The sequence below is a fragment of the Ictalurus furcatus genome, chromosome 23 (genome assembly GCF_023375685.1).
Source record: "Ictalurus furcatus strain D&B chromosome 23, Billie_1.0, whole genome shotgun sequence".
NCBI classification, from domain to species: Eukaryota; Metazoa; Chordata; class Actinopteri; order Siluriformes; family Ictaluridae; genus Ictalurus; species Ictalurus furcatus.
In genome coordinates this window covers 1,234,509-1,254,131 of record NC_071277.1, presented here as the reverse complement: position 1 = coordinate 1,254,131, position 19,623 = coordinate 1,234,509, and the positions used below count along the sequence as shown (strand labels likewise).

Below are 19,623 nucleotides of genomic sequence, written 5' to 3'. Positions count from 1 at the left end.
ACATCCAACATTTAAAGAGAAGAGGCAGCCATTTTACATTGAAAAAATTGGATGCCCACCAAAACTCCTAAACTTGATACAGTCACTCCATACAGACATGAAGAGGACTGTCCACTTTGATGGGGAATCATCAGAGGCTTTCAACATCCACAGTGGCATCAAGCAGTTTGGGAGTTTACCTACCTCATTTCCAGATCACAGATGACCTCTACATGAAGAGGGAAATCAACAGAAAAAAAAAATCAGCCATGCGACCACAACCTTCACTCAGGTAACAAAGAGTAGGTAAAACAACAATGGTCCACATCAAAGTGACAGTCTACACTACGAGCGTCCTCAACACTTCTGTACAGTGCTGACTCCTCACTCCTGGACTCTCTACTCCCAGCAAGAAAGGAGACTCCTTCCACCTGCTCAGCTATGATGCACAGTATCAACAAATCACCAAAGTTGAAGTCCTTTCCTGCACCCAATCTCCCAGACTCTTCATAATGCTGGGACAATGTTGGTTCAGATGGCTTGGCCATGTTCATTGCATGATGGATAAGTGAATTCCAAAGGACCTGCTGTATGGCAAATTGGCCCCTGGAAAGAGAGCACAAGGGCAGGCCCACCTCTGTTTCAAAGATGCTTCTTAAAGAGGCTCGAGGTTGCTGGACATGGATGTTGAGAACTGGGAGAAGCTAGCCAGCAATTGCAACCAATGAAGGCAGGAGCTGCATAAAGAGTCTACAACAAGGAGAGGCCAAGCTCAGGTGAGGTGCAGATGAAAAGCGTACTCGGTGGAAGAACAGCCAGAGAATAGCACCTGATGATACCGACTTCAAATGCAGCTGGTGTAACAAAGACTACCTTACCTGTGTGTTCCAGCATCACCTGATACAGTGACATATTTTCTGTGGACAGATGCATGGTCCCCTGAGACCGACAGATGCCGAAGATGGAAATGGAAAAAGAAGTGCTCATCAAAAAATTGTTTAATCACTTTCAACATAACTGATTCAACCTGCTTGTCACTTCTGGTATGATGTGACGTAGTGAGCGCTGCAGAATGCTTAATAATAGTAACGAGTAATTCATTTCATTGACAACCAAATTTATTATAGAATTTTAGTTATTTAGTCAGTTAGTTATTGCAGTAATACTCCAGAAACTCACAAAAACACCTTACTGAATTTCAGCATGTAAATAGCTGAAATTGCTCTGTCAATATAATATAGATATAAGTGAATATATAAGTAATTAACATGGGAGTTTTGTTTAGTGCTTCTCTGAATAAGCTCTGCTTAACCTTTGGCTGCCTGTGAGGGAAAGACATTTGTCCTAATCTATACAATTTACCCTGGGGTGCCCACAGATCATTGTATACTGTCTTCTATTATTTTCTTGTTTGTCTTTAAGATCTCCGAGTACTTATTTCCTCTGGCACTTCATGACGCACTCACCAGTAACACAGAGACGCATCATCTTACTTTTCAACCACCATTGTGAGAGTTTAATTGGTCATTCATCTGGTTCAACCCTTCCTAATGCCAGCAGAAACAAAAAAGCTCACCTTTCCATCCTCTGAGCAGATCCCCACATGCTCTCCACTCTCATCCAGACTGATCTGATTTATCTTCACCGAACTCTGTAAGAGACAGTCAGAGAGTGATTTAGTGACTGTGGTATTTCCTAGCCAAAATAATGCTCTGCAAATCTGAATACTATACAAAATGGTGCATACAGAAATAAGTGAAATACAAAAGAGTCTTAACCTTGGTGATACAACAACAATTCCCTTGTTTACTTACGATTTCATACTTCTGGGTAACATTTCCTTGGATATCAAGCAGGAAGACCTTCCCAAAGTGAGTCCCCAGAGCCAGAAACTGGAAGCCAGAGAGGAGACACAAACTTTAGTATACATGTAATCGGTAGACATTTGTCTGGAATTTGAACTTTAATCTGCTGTACTGGAGTATTAGTGTACTCTCATGAGTGTGTTTGAGGGAATGTGTGCGTGTGTGTTTGAGAGTGTGTGTGTGTGTGTGTGTGTGTGTGGCTTCAGCTTGTCCCCTCAGGGGCAAAAAAGTGTGAAATTGCTGGAGGCCAGAAAAGCCTATTTATCAGAGCATGCCAGTGTGAAATGGCATTTTTTTTCTTCTCCAAAATATCAAAATGCCTCAACATAATATATGCACCGTGGATCCTCAAACCTCCTTAACACAAACCAGACACTCTGTACGAGGGGACAAATGCATAACAAAACACATTAATACATAATCCACATTAGGAATATATAGCGGGGGAAATAAGTATTGAACACGCCAACATTTTTTTCAGTAAATATATTTCCAAAGAGTTTATTCACATGAAATTTTCACCAGACTTTGGTATTAACTTGAGAAATCCACACATTTAAAGAAATCCAAAGATTAAAGTCCATAAATGAAGTTATGTGTAATAAAGTGGAATGACACAGGAAAAAAGTACTGAACACACTGAAATGTATTTAATACTTAGTGGAGAAGCCTTTGTTTGTAATGACAGCTTCAAAACTCTACCTGTATGAAGAAATTATTCAGTATTCAGGTGTGATTTTCACCCATTCTTCTAAACATATTGTCTTTAAATCTTGTTCAATTGGATTCAAGTCAGGTGATTGACTGGGCCATTCTAACAGCTTGATTTTTTTCTTCCTCTGAAACCAATTGAGAGTTTCCTTTGCTGCATGCTTTGGATCGTTGTCCTGCTGGAAGGTCCACCCACGTCTCATCTTCATCATCCTGGTGGATGGCAGCAGATTCTTCTCAAGAATCTCCCAGTAAAGGGCTCCATTCATCGTTCCTTCAATTATATGAAGTCTGCCAGTACCATGTGATGAAAAACAGCCCCACACCATGATACTTCACCTCCAAACTTCACTGTTGGTGTAGTGTTTTTAGGGTGATGTGCAGTGCCATTTCTTCTCCAAACATGATGTGTAGTATGACAGACAAAAAGTTCAATTTTTCTCTCGTCTGACCAGACTACACTCTCCCAGTATTTCATAGGCTTGTCCGAATGAGTTGTAGCAAATTTTAAATGAGCTTCGACATGCCTTTTCTTTAGTAATGGAGTCTTGCGGGATGAGCGTGCATAGAGGCCATGGCGGTGGAGTGCATTGCCTATTGTTTTCTCTATGACGATGGCACCTGCTGCCTCCAAGTGTTTCTGGAGCTCTTTCCGAGTGGTATCCCTTAGGCTACTCTTCTGACTATTCTTCTGACTACCTGGTCAGAAATCTTGCAAGGAGCTTCTGTCCGTGCCTCGTTGATGACAGAGTGATGTCTTGCGGATAATGGCCCTAACGGTGCTTACTGGAAGATTCAGAAGTTTTGAAATATGTCTGTATCCAATTCCATCCATATGTTTTGCAACAATAAGGTTGTGAAGGTCTTTGGTTTTACCCATCATAATGAGTTTTTATTGGTCACAGCACAGTGAAATTCTTTACTTCGCAGCCTTAACCACTAAGCCACCACTGCCCCAACATAGGGGGGTGCTCCATTTAAATTTGGAAATAAACAGAAGGTTTTTGAATTCTGAAATATTTAAAACAAAGAAAGTTAATGTTTGATATCTTGAATATTTAATATTCAAGATTCTGCACTATTACCACGCCCCTGTTTAAATATAAGCAAATTTGTGATATTGACTATGTTAACTGTACAAAAGGCCAGATTTTTCTCATGCCCAATCTCTTCTATTCAAGTATGTGTTCAGACAACACAATCAACAGACCATGTGGCAGCAGCACAATGCATAAAATCATTCACATACAGGTCAAGAGCTTCAGGTAATGTTCACATCAAACATGAGAACGTGGAGAAATGTGATCTCAGTGACTGCATCATGGTTGTTGGCGCAAGATGGGCAGATTTTGAGCATTTAAGAAAATGCTGATGACCTTCTTTCACACAGAATGGTGGGGGTGTAACCGAGTGAGCGGCAGGTCTGCGGGTGGAAGCATTTTGTTGATGAGAGGGGTCAGAGGAAAATGGGCAGGCTGGTTCAAGCTGACAGGAACTCTACATTAACTCAAATAACCGCTCTTTACAACCACGGTGTGCAGAAAAGCATCTCCGAACTCACAACACATCAAACCTAACAGTGGATGGGCTACAACAGCAGAAGACCACATCAGGTTTCACTCCAGTCAGCCAAGAACAGGAATGTGAGGGTACATTAGACACAGGACCACCGGAATTGGACAGCTAAAGATTGGAAAGCCATTGCATGGCTTTTTTTAAAATATTCAACTGTCCAGACCCAACACAGAATTTCTTGAAACAACAACAACAACAACAACAACAGCAGCAGCAGCAGCAGGGTGGAGCTCTGACTGCAATAATTAACAGACAGCAACACAAATACAAGCTCTTAATGGTTTGGTTGTATTTACATTCTCTGAAGGAAATGAAAACAAAAATCTAGTTTGAATTATAACAGCAGATTAAAATAAAAAAGAAACAAATTCAAAATGTTTAAATGCTAGAAATTAAATGAAATACACCACATATTTGACCTAAAGCAAAATATCGATAGTGGGACAATAAGTCCAATAACTCTGCTCCAAACATCTGCAGTCAGAAGAGCAGCGAGTGATGTGTTAAAACACTGGATGTAAGAAGCTCTACCACTCTACCCCACACCCACACACACACACACCCCTTGCCCAGCCCACAGTGTGCTCCCATGCTTCAGTGCAGTCTATAATGAAATGCTTATATTTACAGGCACAGTGGAGCATGTCCGACAGAGCCCCCCACCACCTGCCCAAATAAAATCAGCCAAAATAAATAAATAAACGCGGTGGCCCCAGCAGCCAGAGCAGCTCTTAAAGGGATTTATTGAAATGGAAGGGTGCAAATGAAATTCTGATTGTGACCACTTAAAACATGAGGCTACATTAGGCCTGCTGGAGCGTGTGCATGGTACGAGGTTGCAGGAGCTACACAGGAACACATATATAAGAATAAAATGACAGAAAGACACAGAATGGGACAGAGACTCTTATTGGAGATTCAGACCTGTGATGCATGTTTTTTTTTTTAAGAAGAAAGAAAGAGATCTCCAGGGGGCAAAAAAGGAAAGGAGGAAAAAAAAAGAAAAAAAATCAATAGCGGTTAATAAAACATCAGGTGAGGAGGCATTACTAGGTATGACTATTCCTCCAAAGCAGGTGTGCATGAGTGAACTCGCTGCCATGATGTTTTCGGCCAATATAAATGATCACAGATTGGAAAGAAAAAAAAAAGATGTGGGGAGAGGAAATACACCAGGAAATGAAAGGATAGTGGTGGCACCTGGCTGGTGTATCTACAGTGCCCTCCACTAATATTGGAACCCTGGCTGTGAAAAACCGTCTTTATTGTTTAACCTTTTTATCTTCTGTTCAAAGAACTCACAAAAATACTCTGCTCTCATGGAGATGGAGATTTTATATATATATATATATATAAATATAAATCTTTGTTAAATATAGGTGTGCAACAATTATTGGCACACCTATGAATTCATATGGGAAACATATATTTGAAATATTCCCATTGATATTGTAATTTTTTTTAGTACACCTGGGTGACTAGGAACAGGAAATTGTTCAACCATGACTTATCACCATGACAGGGGTATAAATATATGGTAACACATAGGCTAAATTCCCTTAGTCATTCATAACAATGGGTAAGACCAAGGAATATAGCTGTGATGTGCGGCAAAAAGTTGTTGAGCTTCACACAATGGGGAGAAAGCATTAAAAATGCCTATTTCCACAATCAGGGAAATAATTAAGAAGTTCCAGTCAACTGGAAATGGAATTGGACATGTGTCTATATCGTCTCAACGCACTGTGAAGAGTGTGGTTGAAGTGGCCAAAAAATCTCCAAGGATCACAGCTGGAGAACTGCAGAAGTTAGTTGTGTCTTGGGGTCAGAAAGTCTCCAAGACTACAATCCGAAGTCACCTACATCACCACAAGCTGTTTGGAAGGTTTCAAGAATAAAGCCTCTACTCTCATCCAAAAACAAACTCGAGCGTCTTCAGTTTGCCGACACTACTGGAACTTCAAATGGGATCGGGTTCTATGGTCAGATGACCTGGACATTTTGTTAGGATACATGACATCACAGACTATCAAATATCAACAGATATTAAATGAAAACCTGACTGCCTCTGACAGAAAGATTCAAATGGGCCGTGGTTGGATCTTCCAGCAGGACGATGATCCAAAACATGCATCAAAATCAACACAGAAATGGTTTACTGACCACAAAATCAAGGTCCTGCCATGACCATCCCAGTCCCCTGACCTGAACCCCATAGAAAACCTTTTGGGGTGAACTGAAGAGGAGAGTCCACCAGCGTGGACCTCGAAATGTGAAGGATCTGGAGAGGTTCTGTATGGAGGAACGGTCTCAGATCCCTCGCCATGTATTCTCCAACCTCATCAGGCGTTATAGGAGAAGACTCAGAGCTGTTATCTTGGCAAAGGGAGGTAGCACAAAGTATTGACTAAAAGGGTGCCAATAATTGTAGCAAACCTTTAACAAACAAATATTTTTTTTTTTGGATAAACCTGTGTGTTCTGATCCATGAGAGCAGAGTATTTTTGTGAATTTTTTAACAAAAAGATTGAAAGGTTAAACAATAAAGACAATTTTTCACAGCCTTCTTTGCTCATATTTACCAAGGGTGCCAATATTAGTGGAGGGCGCTGTAAATATGTACAGTGTATGTTTGTTTGTAAAAATAAATAATAAATAAAAATGATAAAATACTGTGTTCCTTGGGATGTCCTTATGATTAATACAGATTTACATTCAGAATGAGGAATACAAAATAAAAGATGTGACATGCATGATGCAAATGACATGCAAATAAAAGACCCCACCCAATAATAATGGAGAGCTCAGATTTAAACACTAATTTAAAGTGGTGTTAAACTTGTTATTAATAAAGCAAAATCATACCTTGTCATGTACGGTCAAGCAGCTGGCTGCATCCGTCTGCAGAATCTCAGTCACCCCATTGGCCAATCGCTCATATTTCAATTTAGGTTCCTCCTCACTGTCTTCTTCCTAAGGGGAAAAAACACACACACACACACACACACACACACACACTACTTTAAACACCCGATATATAAAAATCCAACACTACCCCACCACCAAGCCTCTTCATTTATGTTTCACTTTGTGAAACTTCTAGAGCAAGTTTGTGTGAAACGGAATCAAACATGGTTTGCTGGCAGATTCTGAGCACCTGAACCAAAGCTGTCCTGAGGCTGCTATTTCTTCATCCTTAATAAGAACCTTATCCCTTCACAGAGACTCGCACTGTCAGAATGCCCTCACACACATCTTAGCAATGTTCTCAAGATCTCAAACAATGAACAATAAAACTTTCAGCACTATACTTAGTTCAGCCCTTCAACTCTACTATTCACCACCCCGTTCATTCTCCCGAAGGAAGTTAACCATGAACCATTTAAAGTAGGCTACACAAAACACATTCTGCTAGAAAATCAAACCCGGATTATGGATAGAGATGTAATATCATGGAGGAAAAAAAAAAAAAAAGGAATTTACAATGTGTCGACAAAAAAATTGCCAAACACTGAAAAAACAAATGTATCAAGTGTTTACAACAAGACAATAATCCAAAACAAGGCAAAATCAGTAGAAAAGATAGTCTGAAAAGCACCAAAAGCAAGAAGTGACTTGCTGGTGACATGCGTGGTGTCCTGACCTGATTTAAAGAGGGCAGTGTATGACATCTGGCTCAGTGTTATATTAGCTATGTCAAGAAAAATGGGCAAAGATTTGCCCAGCAATCTAAGAGAGTAAGAACAGATCTAGAGGAGAGGATCCAAAAGCTGCTCACAGTATAGGCCTGTGTATTTTAAATTCATGTATTTAATATCTTAACACACACTATTTAACCATTTTGTTACTAGTGAGTATTGAAAACATCTGTTTAGCCCACCAAGGCCCTAATTTACTGTGTAAATCTCTTCCAAATTTGTTAACACCCGAAAAAAAAATAAATGTGTAAAGAGAGAGGAAAAAAAAAAGCTGAGTGACTAACACCACCAATGAATGTTTACATCTTTCACATGAGCAAAATAGCACAAGTTGTCTGTTTCGAATATTTGCCTTAATGAATGTTTCTACATTGAGGTGCACAATACAGAGCAATGTCAATTCAAGCAGATTAATTTACCCTCACACTGTAATTTACTGCAGCTCAAAGTCAGTTCAGAGACTGCAATCGTGTGCGGACAGAAGCAAAGGGCAGGTATTAAATTTGCACACAAAACCCCCCCCCCCCCCCAAAAAAAACCCCCTGAGGACAGAATAACAATATTTATAGTTACTTTTTTTTTCCTTTATAATTTGTACTTCTTAATTGGAACCTTGTTAATTGGACGTAAACATTTTGTTTGCTTAAGCTGACCATTTCATAACTCGAAAATGAGTCAAATGCAACTCATCCCTTCAGTGTTCCCTCCAAAACACACGCGCATGCACTTAGAGTAGTCAAAGCTTTTGGAAAATGGAGCCTGGGGCAGATACCGACCCCACAGTTTTAACTCTGATTTGCTGCTGCCAGAATTTGTTGGTGAACCAGACACTACAATAATAATAATAATAATAATAAAAAATCTTTTTCTTTTTCATTCCGGCAGTACCCTGACTTGCACTGCCACTTCAGTGTTGTCATTTTATAACATTGTATGTGATATATGAAAACTGTAATTTTGCATTTTACAGTTGTGTCAAATCCTATGTTTTCTCACACTGATCCACCTGTACTCATGGATGTTTGTGGAAAAGCGTGATTTATAAGTACAGAGCAGCTTCTTTCACTTCTAAAGGTGTTTTCTCTGCTCATCGCCCAAACTCCCACGTCCATTTCCTGTCTTCTCCAGATGTGAAATTTCGAATACCTGGACATTTGTCATGGTCTACAAAGCCATTATAGTTGTGGAGCAAGAAAAAAGAGGAGGGGAGGAAAAAGGCACAGAAACTTTCTACACTGGTGTGTGGGGGGTGGGGGGTTTAGAGTGATAGCTCTGCCGTTTCATATCCCATAATTTCTGCTTCTTGTTAGTGTTTGCCGCTGTGGCGGATGAGTGTTGTGCTGGTGTTTCGTGCCGCTCCTAATTGGTGCCCTGGGGAGAGGGGGATGAAGGGGAGTCTGTCTTTAATTGCCCTGTTCTTGGAGTGGTGTGACCAAGCACACACTCTTCTGCCTCTCACACACAATTCGAGCTCTCTCTCTCCTCATTCTATCTTCCTCGTATCTCTCTCGCTCCTCGGATTCTCCAGACTGTCGATGCAGAGCATCAAACTGACACTCAGATTAATGTCAGTCTAAGCCTGCATCCTCCTTCGATTCCCTGCGTGACATCACGTCTCGAGACTGCAGCACGCTATTTTCCCCCTACTTTCCGGATGGGACATAATTCCTTGCTGGAAGAAATTTCTGAGCAGCAGATTGTGAATTTGTGATTGTAGGGTGTGCACCAATAAATACAAAAGAGAGCGTGACTGCAGGTTAGGAGTAAAACTGATTATTATTATTATAGAAGTTTCTTAGTATGTCATGGCGTCTGCTTTTGACTTTACACTCTCAAAGAGGATGAAATTAACCCTCGGAAGTCGCACTCATCACTGGCAATATATATTACATAAAGGGTTCCAGGGCTGAAACCGGTTAAAGGAACGAAACCGAAAAGGTACGAAAAACATTTTGCTACAAACAAAACCAAAAAACAATCATCTTTAACTGCTCCAGAACAGAAATGTTCATTTCAAATGTTTGCTCTTGGTTAATGATGCTTTTTTTTTTTTTTGCTGCCACACTGTCGTTGATCATTTTCCTGTAACAGCATGCCCCGTTGTTTTATTCATTAGATAGCACAACTTTAAAAAACGCAGAACCCTTTTAGATTTCCCCGAGTAGTATATGCAGTAAGTAAAAGCGTAACCATAGTGTGGACACTTACGAGAAACACGTGCAGAGAGAGAGAGAGAGAGAGAGAGAGAGAGAGAGAGAGAGAGAGGGGAAAACAGGTGAAATAAAGCCAGACTAAAATAGATTCTGAAAGAAGACTGTGAGGAATTATAATAACTCACTAAACACACTACTAAGGTTGTACCTGAACCCACAGATATTTGTATTATTATTTATTTATTCATTCTACATTGTAAGGAGCTGCAGTGAAGGTATTCAGTGACTGCTTGACATTTCATTCTCTCCATCACTTACAGCCTCCATCCCATCTCAGCCTGACACACGGTATTTTATTTATCCGCTTGCAGGCATGTGGATACTCTGGTGACAGAGAAACCTTTTCAGAAACATATTCATCTGCCTCCTACAGTCTAAACCACATTCACATTACTCAGTAGTTAAGGTTCTGTCCTAGTGACCATGAAGGATCTCAGGTTGTTATAGTTGTGAGATAAACACGAACGCTAAATAAACTAATATAAATGTCTAGAAACCAAGTAAGACATAGGTCAAGAATTACATAAATGAATCCTAAAAGGTATATCAGGATTTCACCTGAAGAAAAAAAAAAAATCACACAATAATACTACCTTAAACTAATGTCATTTCTTATAAATATATTACATTATCAGTATCCACAAGGTCTATCGCAACTTTACAACTTATAAGGCTTTGAATACATAATTGCCGTTGCTTCATCTTTTTATTTAGCTCACTTAGATGATTGTGTACTTAAAAAAATATATATATTTTAGGTGATTTAATGGTTAATTTTTAATGTCTGCATCTCATATGTCTAATTCTTTGCTGGCAAGAAATTTCTGAGCAACAGACTGTGGATGTGTGTTTGTAGGGTGCACCAATAAATACACAGAGAGAGTGACTACAGGTTAGGAGTGAAACTGACTATTATTATCGTAGAAGTTTCTTAGTATGTCACAGTGTCTGCTTCTGACTTTACAATCTCAAATAGGATGAAATTAGTCCTCTGAAGTCAGACTTATCACTGGCAATATCAAGACGCACGGGGTAAATTTGATATGAATTATTTCACACAAAATCTTTGACACATTATTCATGCAATTTACAGCACAGTGTGGTTGAATCATCGGTGTAGATTAGTTAGAAGGTGCATTATTTCTGCATAACCTCTTCAGGGGGTGAAATGCTGCTCAACTGGGTTAAGGTCTGGTGACTGACTTGGCTAGTCTAATACCTTCCACTCTTCCCTCCTGATGAAGTCCTTTGTTGAGTTGGCAGTGTGTTTTGTATCATTGTCTTCCTGCATGACAAAGACCCTCGTGATTAATTTGGAAGAATTTCTGTGTAAATTGGCAGACAAAATGATCCTGTAAATTTCTGAATTCATTCTGCTGCTACCATCATGAGTTAAACGGTCAATAAAGTTTAGTGACTCCATTCCAGAAGCAGACATGCAAGCCCAAGCCGTGACACTACCTAGTTCACCATGTCTCACGGATGAGCTTGTATGTGTTAGATCATGAGCAGATCCTTTTTCTCCACACTTTGGCCTTTCCATCACTTTGGTAGAGGTTCATCTTGGTTTGTGGTTCATCTCTGTATTTCTTTGCGAATTCCAATCTGGCTTTCTTGTGGTATGGTCTCTATATTTCTGTTCTCAAAGTCGTCTTTGAACAGTGGATTGTGATATCGTCACCTTTCTTCTCATATTCGTCTTTTGATCTCAAACCTAAATGTCTTCTACAGCAAAAATAAAATTAATTGGCCTTGCTGTTCTAATAGTTTCAGAGGGGACTGCAAGAAAATAAATAAATAAATAAACTTAACAAAAAAATTAAAATAAACGTATGTTACACAATGCATCAAAGTTATTAATACCATGGAAGACAAATGCAAAAATACCCCCAGCAAAATTCTGTGGGATGTTTAGAAGCAGAAAGCTGACAAGTAATACATTTTTTTTTTTGTTTTAAATGGTAGAAGCATTTGAAGATTCCCCTAAATCCCTAAGGAAACATTCAAATCCACCGCACTCAGTCACAGAATAAAATATGTCAGTGGATCAGATAGGAAAATGAGTCGATCTGATCCAATACTGACCCGGAATTTCAAGTCTGTATCCGCCCCAGTACCGATACACAGTATCGGGCCAGGACATCTCTAATGCAGTGGTTTTCAAAGTGGGGGCCGCCGGGGGGCCTCAACAATTTGATGTGAAAAATAAATAAATACATGATTCTCACTCTCAGACAACCACACACACACACACACACACACACACACACACACACACACACACAATCAATTCCTAATGTAATGTAAAGTAAAGATGAAAGAGGTAATTATTAATAAAAAAAAAAGGGGGATATATTCAGAAGTCTGTATTTTTAATGTGTTTTAAAGACATCTTGCAAAAGGGGGGCCTCGGTCAAATGTTAATGCCATTTAGGGGGCCTTGCCCTGGAAAAGTTTGGGAACCCCTGCTCTAATGTACACATCAGATATAAGATGGACGTCAGATAAAGAGACATGTCGAAACCCATGTGACCTTTTCCCTCCTAAACTCATTTTAAACTTGCAAAAGAAAAAGAGATCTGTAGTTTGTGTAGTGTAAAAAATGATAAAGCATCATTTTGTGATTGCTACAGAGTTTTAAAAGCTGGTGTGTATATTAACGCTAGGTAAACTGAAGCATTTCAATACATAATCTGCTCTGCACGATCATTCATTCTTCTTCAGTAGCTGCGTTGCTCCTGTTTGGGGTTATGATGAATCCGGAGCCTATCCTAGGAACACTAGGTGGGAGGTGGGAATAGACTCTGGATGGGACCATGCATTCACACACTTCTCTAGATGCCTGTTTCGACCTACTGCAGGCGTTCCCGATTTCATTCACTTATTTTACAAATATATATTAGACATATTGAGGATGGATTTTGTGTGCTGATATTTTGAAATGTCACCAGGAGTCACGTTCAGACAATATAGTAACGATTCAGCCAGTCATGATGCAAGGATGCTGTTCATAGACTTCAGTTCGGCATTCGACATACTCATCCCACAACTGATAAGGAAGCTGAGTCTGCTGGGTTCTGTATAGGAGCACAGCACAACACTTTCCACCAGAATGGTAAATCAGTATTAAGGAATAAAACCTTTAGGTTTTTAGTCACTTAAACATACGTATGAAACAAAATAAATAACGCAGGACATAATAAAATGTTCATATGTTACAGTATATTATAAATGTAGGGTGGACAAGGGTCGAGGTCACAGACAATTCATAATGCCCATTTGGGGTTGCTTGCACACACACAAAAAAAGTTTGGGAATCCCTGACCTACCGGCATGCGTTTTGGAAGTAGAAGGAAACCGGAGAACCCAGAAGAAATGCACGTGAACACATGGAGATGATGTGAAACGCTGCAGAGACAGTACTCGAACAAGGGACCCTGGATCTATAAGGAGGCCAAGCGACCCACTGCACCGCCAATGCTTCAAAATCTTTCTGGTGAATTTCTCCTTACTGTCATCATTCTTATCAAAATAAAGCTATGCCCGTATCTGTGACACACCACGAGCGGCAGTTTGGAAAAATGTGGTTACTGGCTTCATGTGTCTGGGACAACCCATGCTTTAGCCCTCCCTGGTCTCATTTACCTTTCGAAAAATTGAACAAGAAATGAACAAAAACAGATAACACAGTTATAATCCCAGCGACTGGATTTGCAACAAAAACTCAAAATGAAAACGCAACTACAAAGTGTTTAAAAAACAGACCCACAATCCTACCTCTGAGTCATCTGTGGACTCCTCACTGGGTTTCTTTCCCTGTAAAAGAAGATTCACCTTTAATATTGCACCCATGTCACTTACACCATTTTTATTATTATTATTCTTTTTTTTTTTTTTTTTAAAAAAAAGAAAGCCTAGACACAGAATGTGACTTTTACAAGACTAAGGAAAATCACCAAACAACAACAACAACAACACCACCACCACTTAAATCTTCTGAATAAACGATGGAGGGAGTCCAGCAGTGTATTTAGTGTAGTTAGAATGGTACAGTCCAGTGTAGGGGGGTTAAAAGAGTAGCTTACATGACTGAGGAGACATATTTAATTGTTTACTCTAAGAAGTTAAACTGATATTAGGTTTATATAATCAGTCATTTGCATCCTTCCCTGTAGCAAACCTTTATTTGGTATTCATTTCAACATACCGCTGTGACCACAGATACACGGCTAGTGTTCCAACCTCCACCATCTCATTTACAACTAACCTCTAAACATTCAACAAAATACACCTTAAAATGCATAAAAGCACTTAAATAACTTATTTTTCTAATGGAGAGAGTTACCTGCTCCTCCACTTCCGACATAGCTGACTGGATAATGGCTAGCCACAGCCGTTAATTCATCCAAAAATGACACCGAAGAAACGTGTCGGTTCACTGCACTTAATAAAAAACAACAACAAGACAGTGGAGCTCAGCCCTTACAGCGGGTCGGTACAACTAAAATGATTTAGAGTAATTAACGTGTCGTAAACTCCTCATCTGCAGCAGTTTTAGTGGAGCAGTTGACACTGATCATAAGAACAGTCACATGACCAAAACAGGAAACGGGATCAAAACAAGAGCATCACGGGAAATGCAGTTTTAACCTGCAGTCTCGGCCACGGTGACGTCAATGGAATTACCTTGCGTTAAAGCTGCAGTATCAAACGTTTTTTTTTTTTTTTTTTGGATAAAAAAAAATCTATTATTGCCTCTTTACCTTACCCTCATTCACAACATTCAGCTTATAATGATTTATAATTTGAGCTGTCGGGTTGGATTTCGTGAAAATTATCAGGTCGACGTGATTACGTCACGTTTGTAAACAGAAGGTGTGTCCGTACCAGAGATGGAAACTCGAGTCTGTGACTTGGACTCGAGTCGCACTTAAGTCACAAAAAAATGAAATAAAAAAGACTTGGACTCGTGAACGACTGACCCGAGATTTGACTTGGACTTGACAAGAGAGACTCGTGAAAAACACAAGTCGTTTTGGTTTGGCATTCCCGATTACGTTCTCTCTATACTGTTTATCACCCATTGGAAAAGTGTCATTATATAAATGAACAACAAATTCAGACGTGGTGGTACGTATATTATCTAACGCTCTGCCCCGGTAATCCTCCTCAAGCTCCAGGCCCAATTCCTCTTCCCAAGCACTAATGGGTTTGATATTGTAAGAATCGTCCTGTGCCCAGATCGTTGTATATATCCGTGAAATAATGCCACCCTTATGAGGATTCAGCTTGAACACCTCTTCCCATGCAGACTTTGTAGGAAAACCAGCGAATAGGGAGGGGAGACAATGCCTAATTTAAAAGAAACGGAACAGGTGAGACGGAGGCAGGCTGAATGACAAGGATAATTCAGAAAAGTTTGCAAACACGTTATTAATGAAAAGATCCTCAAAGCATTCCAGACCCTTCTTTTCCCAAAGAGAGAATGTGGAATCTATAAAGGAGGGGGAAAAGAGGTGGGTATTACATATAGGTGCCATGGTCGAGGCCGAGATGGATTTAAAATGACGGCGAAACAGATAGAACATTTTTAGAGAGGTACGTACTATTGGATCATCCGTGTGTTGTGAAAGGGCTATAGGAAGGGAGGAGAACACCATAGCAGGGACGGAGGTTGAAATACAAGACTTTGCTTCTAAGTGGCACCATGGAAGAGAGGGGGCCTGCACCCAGAGCACCAGTTTCTGAATATTAGCCGCCCAATACATGAAATTAGCCCCCACTTAGTCGACTCTTTTGAAGTGAAAATTTGGAAACGCTGGGAGTTTTTCCTGCCCATATAAAAGAGGAGATTAATTGGTCTATATTCTTGAAGAAAGATTTGGGTAAAAACAAAGGGATGGATTGAAAAAGGTAGAGGAATGTTGGAAGAATGTTCATTTTTACCATGTTTATTCTACCAAGAGGGGATAATGGTAGAGCTGCCCATCTTTGAAAGGCTGACTTCTGCATGGTACATCTAAGACTGTAAGCAGTATGGCTGATCCACAGGGACGGTTCTTGCTTCCTTCCTATTCACCTTTTATACCTCTGATTTCAGGTATGACCCTGAAAACTGTCATATTGAAAAGTTCTCAGATGATACCACTGTTTTGAGGTGTATTAGGGAAGGAAATGAGGAGGAGTACAGGAGCTTGATTAACAGCTTTGTCATGTGGTGTCAGTGCAACCATCTTCAGCTTAAAAACAACAAGACAAAGAAGATTTCCATAAGAAGAAGTCTACTCCAGCTCCACTCACCACTGAGGGTTAGAACGTTGAGGTTATACAGACCTGAGTGACAAGCTGGGGTGGGACATGAACGTGAACAGCTTGTACAAAAAAAGAACAAAGGCAAGTCTATTTTCTACAGAGTCTGAGGTCCTTTGGAGGGCATGATCAGCTTTTATGAACATTCTATGAGTCTGTTGTGTCAAGTGTTACCTTCTATGCTGCTGTGTGCTGGGGCAGTGGCATCACTGGACACCAACAGGCTCAAAAAATACATTAAGTAAGCTGGATCTATCATGGGTTCCACACTGGACACAGTGGAGATGGTGGTGGAAAGGAGGATACTGTCCAAGCTTACTGTTATGATGAACAATCACTCCCACCCATCTGTCCAACAATCACTGCTTACAGGAGCACAATGAGTTTGAGGTTACTCCTGCCTTGGTGCAGAAAGGAATGCTTTTGCAGGTCCTTTTCTTCCTGCAGCCATCTGACTGTATAACTCCACACATAACTTATCCACCTGAGAAGGCACATTGATTTTAATGCACTACTCCTTGGGGGATAAGCATCAAACTTTAAGAATTTTGTTCAGTCCAATGCTGCACAGTAACATTTTGCACACTGTTGTGCCTTATTATATTCTGTCCCATTTTGAACATCGATATTCCATGTATATAATGGCTATACACTGATCAGCAATGACTTTCAAACCACTGACAGGTGAAGTGACAATACCATTGATTATCTCATTACAATGGGGGATATATTAGGCAGCAAGTGAACAGTCAGTTCTCAAAGTTGACATGTTGGGAGCAGAAAAATGGGAAAGTGTAAGGACCAAATTGTGATGGTTAGTTGACTGTGTCAGAGCATCTTCAAAATGGCAGGTCTTGTGGGGTGTTCCTAGTATGCAGTAGTTAGTACCTACCAAAAGTGGTACAAGGAAGGACAACCAGTGAACTGGTAACAGGGTCATCTGGTTCTGCTGGGAAACCTTGGGTTCTGGCATCCATATGGATGTTACTTTGAGATATACCATATACCTAAACATTGTTGCAGATCAAGAACACCCCTTCATGACAATGGTATTCCCTAATGGCAGTGGCTTCTTTCAGCAGAATAATGCACCCGGCCACACTGCAAAAATTGTCCAGGAATGGTTTGAAGAACATGACGAAGAGTTCAAGGTCTCCAAATTCCCCAGATGTCAGTCTGTGGGATGTGCTGGACAAACACCTCTTTCTGATTGTAGAAGAATGCACTTTGACATGAACAGTTGCAAGACTTAATAGCAGATCCTGTGATGAAAGTTTGGGGTTCTTTTACATTACACTACATTACATTACATTTATTCACTTAGCAGACGCTTTTATCCAAAGCGACTTACAAATGAGAAAGATACTTGAAAGGTATCTTAGATACAAGAAAGGTTCTTGGAGACCTTTTTTTTTTTTTTTTTTTGCATCAGACCGCCTGCTCTTTGGCTGAATTTTCTGGGATTCAGATCTTTAGATCTTGGCATGATGACACCACACACCTCAATAACAAAGGGAACACCAGACACTAGATATGAGAGCGGTATAAATAAGACAGGTTCCACCTGCACTCCCTAAGCAGGTTCTGATCACTGGCACCCAATCTTTGAAACCTGATTCTAATTTTATATATTTGAAGGTGTGATAAATGTAAGGGTGTACTTACTTTTTCCATGTGACCGATCTGTGTTTTTTATTCATTTAAATTGTGAAAATTACTACAAAATATAAATTTTATGTCATTTGATAGAGTGTATCAACTTCATTAATAGGCACTGTTTCATAGAGGATCAAATGTTTGCTTGTCCAAATATGTAAAAAAAAAAAAATTATATATATATATATATATATATATATATATATATATATATATATATATATATATATATATAAAGAATTCAAAGGGGTATGCTTATTTTTTCACATGACTGTATTTATACATATATTCAGTTATGATTAAAATGTAGCAAAATACAATATGTACCAGTAGAAATATGAAAATGTAGCATACCATTTATCAATACAATGAATACTACTTTTACTGTATTGATGTATGATGTTATACACGAGAGAATTTAGTAGTACATCTGGCAGTGATAGTCGTTCAGTTAATGATTTATCTATAGTAAATGCTGCACCCTGGCCAGGGTCACAGTGGATCCCAGACCCTATCCCAGGAATAATTATTGTCATGTTAAATTATACCACAAAATGTGCTTATTACTCAGTTTATTACGTAATAAGTTTATTAGATAGGCCAAGATAGTGACAGAATATAGCTATGCATAGCTGATCCCATTCTTTTAGCATTTGGAAGGAAGTTAGAATTCAAAAGTTGATTCAACCTCAGGTAAATGTACATCAGACTCCATGACACTGTCCAAACGTTCAGTCTCCAGTCTGTATAATCCTGAAAGGCCTGAGGAAAAACAGTCATTTTTATCTCCTTATAAAAACCTTCTTATACACTTGGACATGTGATTAGATTTATTCCGACATTTTTACATTTTGATTCGTAACAAACTGCTCGAATAGATGGCCAAGGGAAAGGCTCATTTGTGACAGGCTGTCAATACATCCAATGTGATTATGTTGATGTGTTGTGACTGAACAAGGGCAAGGTTTCCAAATATTCTTATTCTTATTTATTTATTTATTTATTTATTTATTTTACAGATATAGAGTCATAACAAGTGAACACAGAGCAATAATACATCGCAGGCTTGTAACCTCGGCTAAAGATGGGAATGTGACTAGATCTTGAGCAGCTGGCAAACAAGACAGACTCATAGGGGAAATGGAAGATGGGACTCTCAGGCTTATCTCATAGAACAGACCTGAGCCTTGTAGAGTGTACACTATCAGTCTTGTCTGTTATTTTATGAACTACACCAGAATTGCCTTTGCGGTAAAATGTGTTAATGTCCAGTCATCTGTTATAGCTATATGTTTCGTCTGTGTAAATTCCGTCAACAAGGAGCATGGTAAATAGTTGAAAGGCCCTCAGGTGCAGAAGTAGGGGTCACTTCATCAATCCATTATCCACAAACTACTAATAATTGATGAGGAGAAGAATAGCGTTCCCCTGATTACCACACCATTGGCTTTGGTCAGTCTACCTTTAGGCTGTTGATGAATTATTCAATCACTTTTCTCTTCTTTTCACTATATGGTTTTTACACCTGGGATATTTCTCTTGGTTTATGAAGAATTTGGCCCCCTTTTGACTTTAAACAGATTATTATCCTGTATGCTGCGCTTTAATATTGCTTTT

General features: G+C 39.5%; 1 protein-coding gene across 1 annotated transcript in view; it reads right to left on the bottom strand.

Annotated features, from left to right (window-relative positions):
• vps41 (VPS41 subunit of HOPS complex) overlaps positions 1-14,601 on the bottom strand; it is a 40,574-nt gene extending 25,973 nt beyond the window's left edge. The window contains exons 1-5 of the mRNA XM_053611350.1: positions 14,387-14,601; positions 13,819-13,857; positions 6,996-7,103; positions 1,794-1,871; positions 1,556-1,630 (exon numbers count right to left, since the gene is read on the bottom strand). Coding sequence (XP_053467325.1) covers positions 1,556-1,630; positions 1,794-1,871; positions 6,996-7,103; positions 13,819-13,857; positions 14,387-14,407 — 321 coding nt within the window. The 5' untranslated portion in view covers positions 14,408-14,601. The remainder of the gene's footprint in view (positions 1-1,555; positions 1,631-1,793; positions 1,872-6,995; positions 7,104-13,818; positions 13,858-14,386) is intronic.
• Between the last annotated feature and the right edge of the window lie 5,022 nt (positions 14,602-19,623).